An 18555-nucleotide genomic window follows, 5' to 3' on the forward strand; every position below is an offset into this window, starting at 1 on the left:
TTCCCCTTTTACAGATATTTAGAATTTGCTTTATTTACAGTGTGGCGTGCCTGTAGGTGAAGCTGCCACCAGGGATCCACGTAATGTTATGTCATAAGGTAATTGGTGTTTGTCCTGGTCTTTTAGGGATCTGGCTGGAACCAAAACTAGATTGAGTCTGTTTTGTTCAGATAAATACCTGATAACTCCACATTTCTAATATTTGTAGTTTTCTGATGCAGGTGTGATAATGACAACACCCAAATGACCAACACCGTCTTCTACAAGGTAGCAGGTGGGAGGCGTAGAAGGTGACTATAACAAACATCTGTGGTTACCCTTTTCTGATTCTCTAAACCTACCACTGCAGCTTTTCTCCAGGGTCCTACATGAAAATACAGCATCAGATGATGACGTCAAAGCCAAGAAAGTGTCGTTTGTGCATTTTCCCACTCTTTGCATAGCTTTTTGTAGCACTGTGTGATGCTTTAACAATGACAATACAGCATGACTTCTTTTTCACATTTTATTAAAAACATAAGTAAACAGACATTTGCCTTCTTTTGAAAGAAGTCTAAATTTATAGTTTATGGGCATTCTGCCCTCACTTTCAAAGCATAACCATTAAAATATTTGTAGAGAAAATAAACGTAAATAACTACTGCCATGACGGTATGTTAATATACCATTAGTGAATTGTCAAGTATGGTTTTACATTAATTACTCGTCTTGTTAACAAAATATGCCATTTATAAATAGTTTGAGACTGAAGCCCAGATATTCAGAAAGGACCTTTGCATAGAAAGCAACTTTGATCCATAAACCGGATGAATGTACAAAAACCTGCAAAAACAGGCATCATATACTTCCTCAAAAAAAAATGCATTTCAGCAGTGTTCGATTAAACGCTGATCAACATCTATAGCTGGTTAAGTTACAGTTAAAAACACACTTCCTAAGTGTATTTCTTAAAAAAAAAAAAATAGCATTAACCAAACATTTAAAATGACTCAACTTTACAGGTTAAAAGGGAATCAAATGTAACGTTGCCATTGCTACTAAATACAAAGTAAACCACATGCTCACATGACTGATGTTAGAAATGCATATTAACAAAAGTGCAATAACCATATAAAACGTGAACTCCACTAAAGCAAGCAGAAACTGTAGAGTGAACAACCATCCAGCCAATGTGGCTCAAAGCATGATGCTGGACTCCCACCGGGACTGATCAATAATAACACATCTGTACAACAGAAGCTGTTGTGAAGTGGCTGTGACTTTAACTAATGACACAAAGTGGTTCTGCACTGTCACATAAAAACCCATGAGGATGTTTTATATACACAATGAAAATGCTGCATGTGCTTTGAATAAAAGCATCTATTAAAAGACACGAACTTAGTTCTAGTTTCAGTCTTTTCAGCCTTCAGATCGGACATGCGTTAACAGCCAGCATGTTGAAAATGCCCTTTTCCACTACTGCTAATACAGGATACATTAACAAAATGTAATGGTGCCGCCGTTGTATCTACAGAAACAGAACTTATGATAAACGGAGGAATACAAAGAAAAAACACCCAGTTAAAGACAACCTTCAAGAATTATACATTTTCATTTTTTGTAACTGAACAAAAACACTGATTCTTTTGGATTTCTTCTGGCAAAACCACTTGATATTATAAATATGCAAAGACACCATTTTTTCTGGGTGCTCCTACTCTTTGAAATCCTGACCTGATCTCTGCCCCTTAAAGGATTTCTTCACAGAAGATTTGACGTATAATATTAGTGTTTCAACCATCCTCCTTCCAACACCAGCCAAATCACATTTTCTCAGAACTCACATTAACATTGTATACTTTTAAAAGGGATTTATCCCATGTGTCGCCACAACTTTCAGTCCGCTGCATTTTCACAGTGACCTGACTTCCAAAAGCCTTCATGTTACACAAAAAGCTGCCAGATACATCGGTTACTCCTCATGTAGCATTTCTGCCTTGGGCATCAACATTTCTTACTACTTTCTTAAGCCCATCATATACTATTTCTTGAGCAATTTATAAAAACAGCAAAGTGAATATTTGTGTTTAACAATCCAGGCCTTTGCCTTTGGAATTCAGTTTTTGTTCACTACCTAATGGTGTTCAGGTTACTTCCTGTTAAAATTCTTACAGTATGATGACAGTGAGGCTATCAGGACTCCACCAGGATCTCCATCAGATGCTCAAGCTCAAGTCCTTCTCTCACATGATTATGACTAGAGAAGGGTGGTGAAGAAAGAGATGGTGAAGAGGAGGATGAGGAAGACAATGGGCTGAATGAGGAGAACGAAGGCAGGCATTTCATACTCTGGTTGAGGGAGAGAGAGAAGGGGTTCGAGTAGGAGGAGGAGGAGGAGGAGAAAGGCGGCAGGTACCGTAAAAGGTCATCCCCGCTTGGGTATCCATCTCCACTGCCTCTGAGCCCAAGTACTCCCATGTCCCTCTCCAGCAGGGACGTGTCTATATCCTGGAACAGATCCTCCACAGTGAGCTCACTGAGGTAGCTGGACCTCATCACATCCATGCTGCTCTCCCATGCCCTGCAGTCTTCCTGCTGCTCCCAGCTTCCCCCATAACCTCTGACTCCCTGCTTCACCCATGCAACACCACCCTCAGAGGGCCCCGAAAGGTTCTCCAAGGACCTGAGAGGTGACCGTGGAGCTGGCTGTGGGCTCCCGTCAATGGTAGAGTCAAGTGCAGTGAGAATGGAGGAGATGGCAGCTGAAAGGGAGAAATCAGGATCCGTGGACATCGATCCCCAATCCTCATCTTCATCTTTTACAGACAGAGGGATGCTCGAGTGGCAGCTTGCTGGTGACCTATTTGCGGCACAATTTGATAAGTTATTTAAAGAAACCAGAGGACAGCTGGCAAGAGTTGAGTGGCTGTTAGCAAACGTCACTGCAGACTGATGTTTTGCTGCAGCAACTCCAGTAAAATTACTTTCCTGGAGTAAAGATGAGGAGCTACAAGGTGGTTGAGACACCTCCATGTCTACAGAGGGCGCCCCAGACTCCTCCAGGCTGACCTGCCGCAGTGTGTTGGCTATCAGAACGGACCGCCGAAGGCTGGGTTCAGGTAGCTCCTGGCCACGCTGATACTTGTTCAGGGAAACTGAAAACACAAACTGCCGCTGGCTCTCCCAGAAGGGGCTGGTCCTATCTGAAACCTCAATGTCCTCTGGTGGTAGTTTCCTCTTCTGCCCCTTCATGATCATCTTTAAACTGCAGAGGAAGACACAAATTGTTAAGTTGATCCCAAAAAGAATCTACTGTTCATTTTGTAGATGATAGTTTCACAGATTTGTTCTTAGTAAAGGAATGAGGTAGTTTTTATAATTCAAAAACACTAGTACTACAGAAGAATGGAGTAATATCAAAAGGCTGACGTCATTAACAAAAATCTGTGAGGAAATAAGCAGCCACTCAATAGTAAATTCAATAAGTATTTAGTAAAATAAATATTAAGGCTTATTAATGATTACGATTCTCTGTTGTTAATCAAGTCTTTTAGGACTGTTTTTCCAAGTTTAAGACATCAATAAAAAAATAATGATAATTATCACAGTATGCTTTTCCTCAATAACATAACAAATGTTCAATAAATGTTTGATTTAATTTGTTTGAATCAAAACGAATTAGCACTTAATTGTTCGATTAAGATATTTATTTTTGACTTTACTTAATTTTACTCATGCTTGTTGAATTTCTTTTTAATCATAATTGTTTTAAACGTTCTGCCTCAGATTTGTTAAGTGATCCACTTTTTGGCATCAAGTGTCTGTCCTGACCATAAAGAGTCAAAGTTTAAAACCACAATTAACCATCTGGTTTAAAAATCCACCTTTTAACTATTGCCCAGCCCTATTTCAGACAGGTAAGTTACTAACTTAAGGGATCCAGTAAAGAATTGTTTAGATTTTTAAAGAAGCATGATCAGAAAGTTATTTCCAACTTAAGTTAATCTTAACTGATTTACGTTGCTTTGTATTTATTACAACTGTAACGTTATACGATTTGGCAAAAAATAATTAACGTAGATAGTTTTAATTAACATTAAAACAACCGTGTTACGTAAAAGTGATTTTTTTTTTTCTATGAACAACCAGTCAGCAAAATGTGGGTTGGGGGTTGTAGCATTAGTTTCAACGTGTAGGAGGGAAACTGAAAAAAGGAAACGTGGTAAATTAACTGTTAAAGAAAACGTAAATTAATTTAAATAGTCTAGATTAACGAGACGAAAGCGAGTATAAAGCAGTTGAACCACTAACCTAGGTGAAATGGTAAACTTTAAAACCAGTTTTAAAAGAAACTTAAAGCCGACCTGTTGAATCACTTCCCGTCTCTCCGCGGTACGTTGAGTCGACACTGTTGGTACGTCGTTATCCTGCCTCCTCTTCGACCCGACAAAAAACTCAACTCAACTCATTCAGAAGTTAAGACGGTGATTTAAAAACAATTTAAAACTATGATTTCCGTTTCAAACTCAAAAGGTTTCGCTGCTAACCGACTGCCTCGGTCTTCTCCCGCCCGGGATTTGAGTTTCACGCCAAAACTTCTTCTTCTTCTTCTTCTTCTTTAGGGTTTAATGGCGGTTGGCAAACCAGTTTAACGGTGCATTACCGCCACAAGCTGGACTGGAGTGTGGAACGAGAGATTAGGCAGGAAATAAATGAAATAAACAAAACCAAAACCAAAAAAAAAAAAAAAACAACAACAACAAAAAAACAAAAAAACAAAAAAAAATAAATAAACATAAATTAAATTCTTTTTCCTAACTCAGTTTCTTTAAGAAACTTAATTATATGACAATATATCTGGCCTGCTGTTTTCCCCAAGAGACCCGCCAATGAGATATCATGATGTTTTGCCTTCCGTAATGACTGAAAGAGGCGTTCCCTATTGATAGTGTATCTCCTACACTGAAGGAGAACATGTTCAACCGTTTCTAGTTGGTTACAATATATACATTTCCCAGTTGGGTGCTTACCTATTTTATATAATGAAAGGTTGAGACCTGTATGTCCTATTCTCAGACGAGTGATTATATTTTCTTCCCTACGTTTCCAGCCCACCATCCTTCCGGCACCAACCTGTCTCTGTACATTATATAGGTGCCTTCCAGTTTCACTGTTGTCCCAGTGCTCCTGCCAAACTGACTGTGCATAGGTCCTGATAAATGTCTTAGCTTCATCTTTAGTTAAAGGGGTTTTTAGGTCTACATGTTTGATTTTGAGTGTTCCTTTGGCCAGAATTAGGGCTGGGCGATATGGCCTAAAAATAAAATCTCCGATTTTATTTACTTTAATTCAATTTACGATTTTTTCCGATTTCCCCCCCTACTTAAGGAAAGCAATAAGGTTTGTTGGTCAGTGCGGCTTTGTTCATCGCGGAGAGACTGGCATTTTTCATATTCGGCTGGATGTCTCTGTTTCAGGTGTTGGAATAGGTTTGTGGTGCTGCTGCCTTTCACTGCGATAGGCTTTAGGCAAATGTTGCAGCGTGGTGTCTGTTGTTCCACATCTGTCGCAGCAAACCCATACCAGTTCCAAACAACAGATGACTTTATTCCTTTCTTGGGAACAAACTTCCCGCTCTCACCGGTAGCCATTTTGTCGCTTGCTGTTGCTGTTTAGTGTATGATGTTGTCGCTATGGGAAACGAACACTACGGAAACCCCGGGGAGCCAAAAATGTGCTATTACACAAAAACTCGATTTACTTATTTTTTAAATCGCCCGCAACAAAAAATTCGAATTAATTCATTCAATCGATTTTTCGCCCAGGCCTAGCCAGAATATCCACCTGCTCATTTCCCTCCACACCAACATGAGCAGGAACCCAAAGGAAGCATGTGGATAAGCCCTTTAGCTCCATCCTGTACAATATAAGGAATATGTCATTGAGGATTTTGGATCTAAATGATGATTTGCCAGATTTAATACTCATTAGAGCAGACAAGCTATCAGATGCAATGACAGTATTATTTGTTTCCCTCTCTTCTATCCACTGCAGGGCCAGTAATATTGCAGTCAACTCTGTGGTATACACTGAGACATGATCTGATATTCTTTTCTTGATATATGACTCACTTGCTGGGAAAAAGACTGCTGCACCTGCACGCCCTGTATCAGGATCTTTGGAGCCATCTGTGAATATAAACATGGAGTCTGAAAAATGTAAATCAAAGTAATTCTGTACTATACTGCATGCTGGAAGTTTCTTTGACATATCCTTCAACTCCTGCTGTATGTTTAGATCTACAATTGGTGTTGGGAATAACCAGGGAGGAATGGAAGACTGTGACACTGTAGGGCTGTAGTCTAATTGTCGTAATCCTATGACTTCTGCCTTTGCATCACCAATCCACCCAAAACTTGTGAAATTTGTCTCATTGTGTTCCCAGCAATCTATTAAGAGACTCTTGGCAGGATGAGAGTCACATTGCCCCTGGAGATTAACCCAGTATGCCAACATTAACTTTACTCGCCTGATTCTTAACGGCATTTCTCCCATTTCCACCTGCATTGCTGACACCGGAGATGTTCTGACTGATCCACTGCAAATTCTCAAGGCCTGAGCTTGTAATACATCCAACTTCTTAAGGTTTGATTCTGCTGCTGACATGTACGCTACACATCCATAGTCAAAAACGGATCTCATGAGTGCCCAGTATATATTTTGTAGAGCTGCTCTGCTTGCTCCCCACTCTTGTCCTGACAGACAACGAAGTATATTGATGACCTTTTTACACTTGTTCTTAACTTTATCTAAATGAGTATTCCAGGTGAGCTTCTCATCAAACCAAACCCCAAGAAATTTAATTGTTTTGACTTGCTTAAGTGGTTGTTCATATAACTTCATGGAAATAGGCGTGACTTTATGCCGCCTTGAGAAACAGATCACCTGTGTTTTTGCAACAGATAACTTGAATCCCCATTTATTTGCCCATTTTTCCACAGCAGCTATTGCAGCTTGCATTTTCTTACTGACGTGCAACACATTGCGGCCTCTTACCCACAGAGCCCCGTCGTCTGCGTACAAAGATTTCCCTACGCTTTGTTCAACCTGAGAGAAGATGTCATTTATCATTATGTTGAATAGCAATGGGCTGCACACACTACCTTGCGGAGTTCCATTTTCCACCTTATATACACTGGAGTATTCTGTGCCAACTCTTACTTGTATTTCCCTGTCAAATAGAAAGTTCATAACCCAATTATATGTTCTACCACCAATACCCAATGACTTCAACTTAATAAGTAACCCTTCTTTCCAGAGCATATCATATGCTTTTTCAACGTCAAAAAATACAGCTATCAGTATTTCTTTGTTGGTCTGTGCTTTCCTGATGTCTGATTCTAGGCACAGTACTGAATCCATTGTATTCCGACCTCTACGGAACCCACTCTGGTACGGGTACAGAAGAGCTTTACTCTCTAGGAAGTATGTTAAACGCTCTGTGACCATTCGTTCCATAATTTTGCACAAGTGTGAGGTTAATGCAATAGGTCTATAACTGGAAGGGTCTGACTGATCTTTTCCTGGTTTTGGAATGGGCACTATTATTGCTTGTTTCCAAGCTAAAGGAAGTTGGCCAACATCCCAAACTTTATTAAACAAACCCAACACCGTGTCTAGTGCACTATCTGTCATGTGTGCCAACATTCCATAACATACAGCGTCCTTCCCTGGAGTGGTCTGACGAGCACTCGTAATTGCTCTTCTTAGCTCAAACATATTAAACGGTAGATCTAACGGATCTCCTGACACCTCCCTTTTCTCTGTTATTTTGGGATTCTTCATTAAGATTTCCTCTCTACACTGCCTAGCCTCATCTGTGAGATTACACGAACTATGAACCCTTTCAAATGTTTGTGCAAAAAGTTCCGCCTTTTCTAAGTTATTGACAGCCATTTTGTTCCCAGTGTTCAACACTGGTATCTCATAATTTCTTCTAATCCCCCCCATTCTTCTAATCATGCCCCATACATCTGACAGCTGTACTTCCCTTCCAATAGTGCTACAGTACTGCCTCCAAAATGTTCGTTTTTGTGTTCTAATTGTCCTCCTTACTATTGCTTGGGCCCTTTTATACTGGATCAATGCATCCTGAGAATGATGTTTCTTGAGTTCTCTAAATGCTTTATTCCTGGCCTTTATGGCTTTACTACAGTTGTCATTCCACCAGGGTACACTCTTGGTCCGTTTAGTTCCTGTACTCTTAGGGATTGTTTCCTCAGCCGATTGAATAATCTCATTAACTATTGTACTATTGATTATGTTTACATCTGTCTGGTTCTCCTCTTTGAGTTTCTTGAATCTGTTTGTACTGATCTTTTGAAAAACATCCCAGTTAGCATTTCCCAATTTCCATCTGGGAGTTTTCTTTCCCTCATCATAAAAACCTTCAATGCCAACTTTAGTTACCACAGGGTAGTGATCACTTCCTATTGTGGTATGTTTGATCACGCTCCATGTGCTTAAACCTGCTATTTCACTAGACACCAGTGTTAAATCAAGCGCTGCCTCTGTGTTTTGCACACTATTGTATCGTGTTCCTTCCCCATTATTAATACATACCAAACAGTGATTATCTATAAATTCTTCAACTGCTAAACCATTTAAATCGGTTTTATTGCAACCCCATAGTGAGTTATGTGAATTGAAATCCCCACACCATATCACATTATCTTGCAATAGTCCTCCTACATTCTCTAGTATATCTAGACTTATTTTCCCACAAGGATTATAGTAATTAATTATGCCAATATTACCTCTATTAGTCCATACCTTAACCGCAATTGATTCATGATCTGTGCTTATACGTATAACCTTATAACTCATTCCATTTTGTATGAATGTCACAACGCCTCCACCGTTGCCAGGATTTCTGTCTCTCCTAACAGCAGTATATCCCTTTATAATAAAGTCCAACTGTGGCTTTAACCATGTCTCCTGTATACAAATTATATCAGGTTTCTCTTCCAATTTATCAATATACTTTTTGAACTCTTGGCCATTTGAAATTAAGCTTCTTGCATTCCACTGGAGTATAATTAGCACCATTAAGAGGATCCAACACATGTCTGAGATGACTGATTATCTTCATTAAGAATGTCTTTAACTGTTTCCCAGTGCAGCCCCCTCACATCAAGGTACTTCTCAGCTGATTTGACAATTATTTTGATCCTTTCATTTCGGCTTTTTGTCTGTGCTGAACAGTTGACAATATCTGCCATAAAGAATACAAAGTCATTCTTGTTCACAATCAGAGTTTCCTCCTTCACTTTATCGCACCCTACACATTTCCCTGCATCTTTATTTCTAGTGTCATTTTGCCTTGTCACCTGCGCGTCTCCTGAAACCTTCTTTGCTGCCTCTGCGTAGCTTATTCCCTGAGTAGCCTTGACTCGCTGCACCTCTGCCGCTCTCTTACTAACTTCGCATCCGCGGTAAGCTGAGCTATGTTCTCCTCCACAATTACAACACTTCAGCTTTGTCCCCTCTGCACATTTGCCATACTCGTGGTTTCCACCGCATCTACCACACGTTTGCTTTCCCTTGCACACGGATGCTACGTGTCCGAACCTCTGACATTTAAAACATCTGAGAGGTGGGGGAACATACGGCCTCACATCATAACACATATATCCAATAAAGATCTTTTCCGGGAGTCTTTCCTCATCAAATGTGATCAGTACAGAGAGACTGTCACTTTTAATCCCATTTCTGCTTGCTTTAAGACGTCTGACTTCACTCACTTTGGCATTTGTTACATTTCCTTTAACATCATCTGCTGTTACATTTACTGGAATCCCTGTAATAACTCCCCTGACCAATTTTCTGTCAGTCATCAGAGAACATTGTACTTTCTTGCCATTTATTTTATTCATTCTGACTGCTTTTCCTTGTTGTACTCCATCCTTACATATAATTAGTAATGATCCATTTCGCAATATTTTAGCACTCCTTACCTCCCCGATTTCTTTACTTATGGATTTAGTTAGCTGTATTGGATTCCAATCGCAGAATGAAGCCCCATCTTGCACAAGTTTTACTATTGCCTTGAAATCCTCTCTCCTCCTTTCAGTTACAGTTGCTCTCCCGTCACTATCACTCCCATCCGATCTTAGGCTCTTTTTACGCTTATTTTTCCTACCTGCTATATTCCACTTTTCATAACTCCCGCCACCTTCGACCATCTCTCCTAACTCACTTCCTGAACCGTCACTTCCTTCTGCCATCTCTCGTCCACCAACCAACATCCACCTCCTTCCTTCACGCCAAAACGTTAGCAGTTGGGGGCTGGAAGCAGCGAAAGGCATGATGGGTAGTGAAGTTTTTTGTACGTAACATACCGTCACAATCATTTTACGTTAAAAACCGCATCAAACACACTTTAAACTATTTAACTATTTATATGAAAAATATAATTGTAACATCACAATTCATATAATATGTAAACCTGTTAATTTACTTCTGCGATGATCAATTATTCCAGAGCGGATTGTCAAGATTGTTAAATTTGCATAGCAATAATTCCTAAATGATTACATCACCGACAGAAGAGGGATACAAATACAACTACTTTGTAAAACAATAACAATTACTGAATTGAGTTTCATGTCAGCATGTCTTATCTCATGTTTCAGTTAAAGTTACAGTTAGTGCATGCCAAATGTTGAACTAATACTGAATCGATCAATAAATCAAACCAATCAGAGATTTAACGATGTAGGCTGCACGTCGCACCTAAGTTACTATTACAATACGATATCATCAGAGAAAGGCAAAAATTTAAAGGTGCAGGTCATACACATGTGCACGTCCACAGGAAAAGTAATTTTAACAAGCCAATAATTAATGACTGTTTTCAGGCAGAGAAATAATTATTTACCTGAGAGCAACAATCGCTCAGGAGGAAAACGAAACGATCAGACACGACTTCTGCTGTCGTAAACCACCAACACTACTTGCTGGCTTACTTACTTACTTACTGTTTCGATTTAAATTCCACCACTCGACATTTCGCCACACGAAAAACCGAAACTTTGAAAAACAGCTTTGACTCCTCCTCGGCCTGTGTATTGGACTGAAGAGAAAAACATAAAGGTGCCAGAACATAATACAACTTCCTGTAGTTGCTTTCAAAACAAAACTCAAAACTAGCGAACATCTGACAAAACTGTTTTGAAGTATAACCAGGAGTGTTTTCTTGATCTGCAATTATATAAATTTGAATATTTTACAACGATTACATTAAGGTAGCCTATCATGATGCAGTTTTTGTTGGTTTACTTTACTCTCACTCAAGTAGGCCTACTTAGAGATACCACCATCCACATCAATGTTTTATATGTATAGATAGATACATTGAAATACTCTTTTTAAACACTAACTAGAAGGGCACTTGGAGAACGCAGTGGAGAACGCAGACATCTGCCAATACCAAAAGTCCAACCTGCATGCGGAACCACAATATATTAGAATAACATTAGGCTTATGTCAAAAATATGGTCATGCTCTAGTTAATGCCTCATTTCTGAGCTGTGCATTTATTATGTACTTCTAAATTTCACATTTTTCACAAACTTAACATACACATTTTGAAAAGCAGAAAACACTTAATTACCATGTACATGTGTACAAATATGCTTAGACTGTTATAACATCATGAATAGAAAACAGTTGTTATGAAACTGTACAACATTTTTAATTGAGTCAAAGTTAAATTTGCATATAGAGTGTGATTTAGCAATTAAATATTTACACAGTGAAATAATTGTAGTATATGTGTAAAAATCAGAAAACATTATGTTAAGCTGCAAATATAACTACAGATATATCAAATGTTTTGATATTTGATATATCTGTGGGGGGGATTGGGACTGGAATTGCTGTATTTATGTGATGCATGGAGCAATAACATACTGTATTTATTAAACTGAAAATTAATATGAAACTTCTAATAGGATAGTTTTATTTTGAAGTTAGATTTTACAGGTTTCCGGGATTGTGCTGCCTGTCCTTCGTGCACTTGACACTTTCTTTTGAGGGGGAGTTGCACAACAGTTACACATGCCATTCATCTGACTGACCGGTTGACCTTTTTTATAGGATAGACTCACATGAGGTGAAGAGACAGAGACACGAGACGAGTGGCTTCGCACGTATTTTCATACCAAAAGTCATAACAAATATCCCCAAAGAAATACCAAATGATAAGAGTGGTCTAACAGCATTTTCTGTAAGAGTACAAGCTGTCATCCACATGTAGATTCACATCTAGGTACAGAAATAACTCATATTCAAGACATTCACAATATTCCTTTATTAGCTGTGAAAATCCACTGGAATGTAAATGACAGAGGTGAGAGTCTACTGAACAAAATGTAAGAAGCCTATAAATTTGTATTACACCGTACATGCTTTATAAATCTGCATTATTCATAGACACATTGTAATCTTGCCTGTTTCACTTTACTTTAATTTAGCCATTAATATAATTAATAAAGCTTTTTCATATGTCCTTTTCTTGATTTCTAAAATCAGTTAACTTTCATCAAGTGCTTAATTTAGTTAAAGGGAAGAATTATGATGTGTATAATAAAACTGTTTGTCTGTTAAAGATGATATTTTCCCTGCTTTGCAGTTATCATTTATAGAGGCTGATATTAACTGATATTAATACTTACATCTGAGATATCAGTAGTACACTATCCACCTATGATTTACTCTGTTACTAATTTTCTCTTCTTTTGTAAAGTGTAATGTAAATGTAAGTATAGAATAGTATTATAAAATTTGTAATTGTTGTTGTTTTGTCACTCCAGCAACAAGTAGCCTGCAGCTCTGCTCATTCACATGACATTTACTCTTTCAGCACAACATGAAATACAATAAAGTATTTTATTGTCGACAATTATAAAAAAGGAGCCCATTTGTAAATCAGAGCAGCAACATCACATGCCGAAAAATTCACTATGTAGATTGTTAATGTGAAAAGTCAGAACTAAACAACTAAAGCAGTAGTACAGGTTTGGCACTTGTTTTAAAATGTATCCTGGTGATAGCTGATGATCAAATTCAAATTAGTATAAAATATAACAAGCAGAAGCTGCTCAGTCATGATCATAAAAGGTGAAAACAATAAAGCATTAGTGATTTATCACAACACAGTAGTAGTTTGAATCTACACAGACAGATTATTTATTTATTTATCTTCAAGCACAAAAAATATTCTCTCTTTAGTTTATTTTGGTGGATATAAAGAATTGTGTGCCCCCTGTCCGGAGGGCATCAGTGGGGCGCAGATCAGGATTATTTATAATCTCCCCACACACCGACAGTCTTGCCATCCCACTCTGAGGTGGACAGACATTTGACGAAGAAATGTCCCAGGTCGTGTTTAGAGATGGCTCTACCCTTTAGCATGTTCTCTGCCGTCATGTAACGCTCTGTCAGAGGAAGGTCGTCTGGAGGGAGCGAAAGGGAAACAGCATTTATATAAAATACAGGAACACACATTAAAGCTCTCTCTGTCTGCAGTTAATAGAGTCAGAGATGTGATAGAGAGACAAATCTCACCGTGAGTCAAATGAAGCAGGTAAACATAAAATTTTATGCTTGATTAATACTGAGTATTAAAATGTTCAAAAATACAATCAAGACAAAAATGTTCAAATCAGTGGCCAAATTTTGTTTTGAACAAAGGAGTATAATCTACAGTGTCTCAATTGATGTGGCTGAGATTTTCTAAGAGTTGTTGTTATATTGTTGTTATATGTTTAAGACATATTTTGGTGATAAAGACTGACTACACTGTTGGAGCAAATTCACGCAAAGTGATGTCTAGAGTCTTACACAGTCTAAAATGTTTTTTTAAATTATTATCAAAACCTCACAAAACTTATAACAATTGCAAGTTTTATGACCCATTCTCCCCATTTATCTGCAGCACTTTTATGCCAGCAATAATCTTTGAAGGTTTTTTTCCCCCCACTTTTGTTTGGAATAAAGCTCTTAGTTTTTACTTCCTACTGACCAGCAATGTGGGGCGGCATGACGGCCACGTAGTCCAGCCCCGATGTTTTCAGCACTGTGTACATCCTGTCATGGTCCTCTGTCACAGGAACCAAACGGGGCGGGACTTTGGAGCGATCCCACAGCAGGAAGGCTGGGAGGAACAAGGATAAAGATGAAGTAAATAAGCGGAGAGAAGAAAATGGGATATGTAAGCAGTAATTGATAGGATGAATGGAGAGGAGGAGGAGAGAAGGATGCAATTAACACACTGAACAAACGCATGTGAAGAGAAAATAAGTGGAGAGAAAAGAGAAGCTTAGATAAGAGAATGATTTATTTCCAGTAGTTTGTGTTGTCTTGTCATAACCAAAGGGCAATTAAATACGTGTGAGACAAATCTATATATCTTAAAGTAAAATATGTACATTTCTTTTTAATTGTTTAATGCACTTCTCATCTGAAGCCAACAGACTTAAAAAGACTGAAAAAATATTGTTCAAAGTACTTTTTATTAGACTCATAAACTATAAACTTTGACCACTTCATCCACTCTGTTATATAATTTCCTTTAACAGTGAGTTGTACCTGACATGCAGCCGACCACTTTGCGGATCCCACGGGCTTTCATGGATTCAACAATGTTCTTGGTGCCTTCAGACATCATGGTGGTCGGGCCTGATGACACAGATCAGATCACAGACTCATGCTGAGGTGGAAAGTAACTAAATATTTAAAAACTGTAAGTGATAAACTGGGTATAGTTCTGAGACACTTGCACTTTACTCAAGTACAGTATTTCCACTTTGCTTCACTTTATTCCAGAAAGCTCCTCTAGTACAGAGTAAACTACATACATGAAAACATGAGGGTTAAACCTTAAAATGTGTTCATGTTTAATAAATAGAGCATTTAAGTGTTCTGTGACCGAAGGGGGATTTTGAATGAAGAACTTGAATGAAGTATTTTTATATTATTGTGTTGCTGCTTTTGATGAATAAAGTCCTGATATTTTGACCTTTTTGTGAATCCTGTCTTGTATCCATGTTGTCTGCATGCTGCTTTGTGTTTAAGCTGATCTACAATTAGACATTTATTGAATCATGGAATTGTTGGCCTGGAGAAATCCATGCACATTTTCCTTATTATGTTGAAAATCCTGTCCAACTTTTTATATATAGTGCCTTTGAGATTACATTACACTGATACGATGATGTCACATAGGGTTAAATGTTGTAAAAGTCTTACGGCGACCTCTAGTGAATGTTTTACATATTACGGCATTAACAACTGCAATCCTCTGTAAGGTAAACATGGTCAGTAAAGGAAAGGAAACGTGAACTTTCACTACAAAGAAAATTCCTACAGTGACCAGTTGTGTTAACATGTGAGAGGAACACAAAGCAGCAAAAGCAAGAGAAATGCTACAACTTTAGATCAGCAAATTCAAAACCACATAGAAAAATCCAAAGTGTGTATGAACATCAAAGAATCAGAGAATGCCAAAGGCACTGCAAAGGGGACTTTGCAAATTGATTAAAAAAAATGTTGGAAGCTACACACTGACTGCAATGCCACTTCTGGGATAGATATTTAAATTCAGCAAAAAAAGAAACGCCCCTTTTTCAGGTCACTGTATTTTCAAGATAATTCTGTAAAAATCCAAATTAGTTTACATATCTTTATTGTAAAGGGTGTAACAATGTTTGTTAACACATTTTTCCATTTCTGTTACATGTCTGTGAAACTTTGTTCAGTTTATGTCTTAGCTGTTGGACCTTTTTATGTTTTACAAATATTAAAACATGTTAAGTTCGCTGAAAATAAAAGCAGCTGTAAGTGAGAGGATGTTTCTTATTTTGCTGAGTATATTTATAAATGTGAGTTTTTCTTAAACAAAATTTGCATTTAATTTTTTGCCTTATAATTTTTTTTGCTCATTTATGTATCTTTCTTTAAACTGTGGCGCCTTACTGAGGTCGTTCCTGGTGCCCAGGATGACAATAACAGCGTCCTGGCCTTCCAGGGTCTTCTTCACATCCTCTTTATTAAGTACGTCTCCCACTTCCACTCTGGACGCCTTGTGGTCGGCAGGCAGCTTGGAAGGATCCCGCACCAGCACCGTCACATTGTATCCTGGGAAATAAAACAGGTCAGCGGGGATGCAGCAGCAACAGGTACTCACACCATCATCACCATGATATTCCTAAACATCAAATAATTGTCCTAAAGGTTGTGTTCTGTAATGGCAGCCTAATAACATTTCAAGTAACATATATGTTAACACTGTGCAGGGGCAGAATCACTTTTATCTAGGGACTACAATAAAAGGAGCTGTACTGAAACATTTTTACCTAATTAGTTATGGTGCAGTGACCTGTGTTATAAACACAGCAAGGTTTATATTAAAATTCAACAGGAAGACATGATTTCAACTTCTTCAGACTGGACAGAATAAAAGAGCTTCCAGCTATAACTTCACCAACTACATGAACGTGATCCCACCCTTCCTGCACAGGCGAGATAGTTAACAGCTTCTACTATCAGCTCTCATTGTGACTCAGCAGAATAGTGAGGAGCAACGTCAAACATGACTCAGGTTTTTTGTGAGGAGGGAGAAGGAAATGAAAATGCTGCTGAATCAAATGAATCATGTGTCTACAGTTCATGTTTTTGAAAATCATGACAGCAGGTATAAATTACAAATACATCAATCAGTGCTACATGAGATTAAGAGAAAAGTTTCACCTCTGAAATATATTAATTTAATTAATCAGATTAGCCTACATAATCTTTAAACATGCAAATTAAATTAGGTCACAATTCAGTATATTTTTTTACCAAATACCTTGCTGTTGCTGTATGGTAATATGATGGTGTTAAGAAAGACCACAGGTGTTTTCCAAAGACATTTGCCACAAGGAAACAAGGACAAATGTGGACAACTTGACATTATGAAGCCAAAACTTTGTTTTTATTTTATTGTGAATCATTTATGTTACCACCAATCATCTGATAAAGCTAAATTATTATTAACCAGTAGCGCATATACCCATAAACCCACGCAGCCTATATCCCGCTTTTGGACGCCTAAAAGAGCGCAGATAACTGAGCTGACCTCGGCCATATATCAGGACTAACACACTATAACGTTAAACTGACTAAAAACCTATTTTCTCTGTGCTGAAAACTTAAGTTGAATACAGTTTGCACAGTAAAAGGCACCAAAATATGGTCGGTTACACTGTTTTGTCACTCCTCACCTGCAGCCACCGCTAGCCGGAGGGTCGCCAGCCCGGTCATTCCCGTGGCTCCAAATATCGCGACGTTTCTGACGGAATCCGACATTATTTGCAACAAACAAGATCCACGACACAGCAACAACTTGGTGGTCAAACTGTGTCCGATGCAGATGGTACTTTCACTTAAAAATCACATCTGACATGTGTAGAAACGCCTCTTCTAGCTATCAGGGTAAGAGGCGCTTCCGCAACTCAGACTCCTCCTTCCACACGGAGGGTTAAAGGAGCCCTGCTGCTCTCACTTTCCTGTTAAAGCTACGGTGAAGTGAGACTCATCAGTCCAGCAGGCTACACTTTGTTGACTTCTACCAGCCTTGAAATTCCTTTAAAGTATCCTAAAGGCTGTGAGTCAAACCAGATCTTAGTGAAAAGTTGGCAGTTTGTTTTAATCAAAATATGATATTCAAGTCCTCACTTGCTTTTTAAATACAGTCTAGGATAGTTAGTTACTGCAATGAAACTCTGCTAAGCCAGGACTGAAATGATCCAGGTCTGCATATAATATGACAGCTAAATGTTCAAATATATGGGATGGTTTAGGATCAGAACTATGGCAGAGGGCACTTGAGTGTTTCAATGTGGAGAAAAAGTGAAACCAATTCTTTGATATACACAAGTTGTGTTTGTAATGTGGTGTCTTAATTTTTAAAACATGTTACAAAAACCATCTACTCAGGGCTTCCAAAACAGACTCGCTTTGACAGTAGCCTAACATTAAAAACATTGCCTTTGTACTCTTGAGTTTCTGGAACTTTATTATTTCCTCAAAAAAGGAGTTTTATCTCATTAAATCCCGCAGTGTTTCTAATGCAAAAAATTGGATTTATAAAACTGTGTTGGTTCTCAGCTCACAATAGCTGATTCATATTCGAATTTGTTGATTTTAGAACAGAAAACAAAATAATGCAAAACCTAGATAAAATAACTAGAAGGAAAAATAATGTTAAATATGTTATTTTGTGTATGAATATAATATGATATGAATATGTTTTTCCACCGATCATTAAGATCTTGAATAGTAGATAAAAATGGGTCCGTTCAGGCCTGTTCATGATTGAAAATAGTACAATAATCATTTAGTCACCAATATACAACTAAATGTAATGATATGTCCTCTGCCAGTTGCCTAAAAGATGCATACACTTTAATCAGATACTAAATTTCCAAAGAAACTTAAATAATTCAAAGGTTAGATGCATGTAGAGAT

General features: G+C 38.1%; 2 protein-coding genes across 7 annotated transcripts; both read right to left on the reverse strand.

The window, feature by feature from the left end:
* Positions 1 to 501: 501 nt before the first annotated feature.
* On the reverse strand, positions 502 to 11107 carry sertad3 (SERTA domain containing 3). 6 transcript variants are annotated; one of them, XM_038693114.1, is made up of 3 exons: positions 10922 to 11009; positions 6114 to 6170; positions 502 to 3247 (listed from the first exon to the last, which is right to left on the reverse strand). In XM_038693114.1, the coding sequence occupies exon 3, from the start codon at positions 3238 to 3240 to the stop codon at positions 2176 to 2178; it is 1065 nt and encodes a 354-aa protein (XP_038549042.1). In that variant the 5' UTR covers positions 3241 to 3247; positions 6114 to 6170; positions 10922 to 11009; the 3' UTR covers positions 502 to 2175. The 6 variants fall into 6 exon arrangements, with proteins under 6 accessions (XP_038549042.1, XP_038549041.1, XP_038549039.1 ...); XM_038693109.1 differs by lacking the exon at positions 502 to 3247 and adding an exon at positions 4348 to 4659 and having other exon boundaries at positions 6114 to 10329; positions 10922 to 11054; XM_038693113.1 differs by lacking the exons at positions 6114 to 6170; positions 10922 to 11009 and adding an exon at positions 11022 to 11107.
* Positions 11108 to 12340: 1233 nt separating this feature from the next.
* Positions 12341 to 17536, reverse strand: blvrb (biliverdin reductase B). Its single transcript, XM_038693117.1, has 5 exons — positions 17310 to 17536; positions 16021 to 16182; positions 14635 to 14724; positions 14069 to 14200; positions 12341 to 13499 (listed from the first exon to the last, which is right to left on the reverse strand). Exons 1-5 carry the CDS (start codon positions 17392 to 17394, stop codon positions 13345 to 13347), a joined length of 624 nt encoding a protein of 207 aa, XP_038549045.1. The 5' UTR covers positions 17395 to 17536; the 3' UTR covers positions 12341 to 13344.
* Positions 17537 to 18555: the final 1019 nt, after the last annotated feature.

This window comes from Micropterus salmoides, unplaced genomic scaffold (genome assembly GCF_014851395.1).
Source record: "Micropterus salmoides isolate LMB-PRFRI ecotype aquatic unplaced genomic scaffold, ASM1485139v1 Ms_hic_scaffold_3, whole genome shotgun sequence".
NCBI classification, from domain to species: domain Eukaryota; kingdom Metazoa; phylum Chordata; class Actinopteri; order Centrarchiformes; family Centrarchidae; genus Micropterus; species Micropterus salmoides.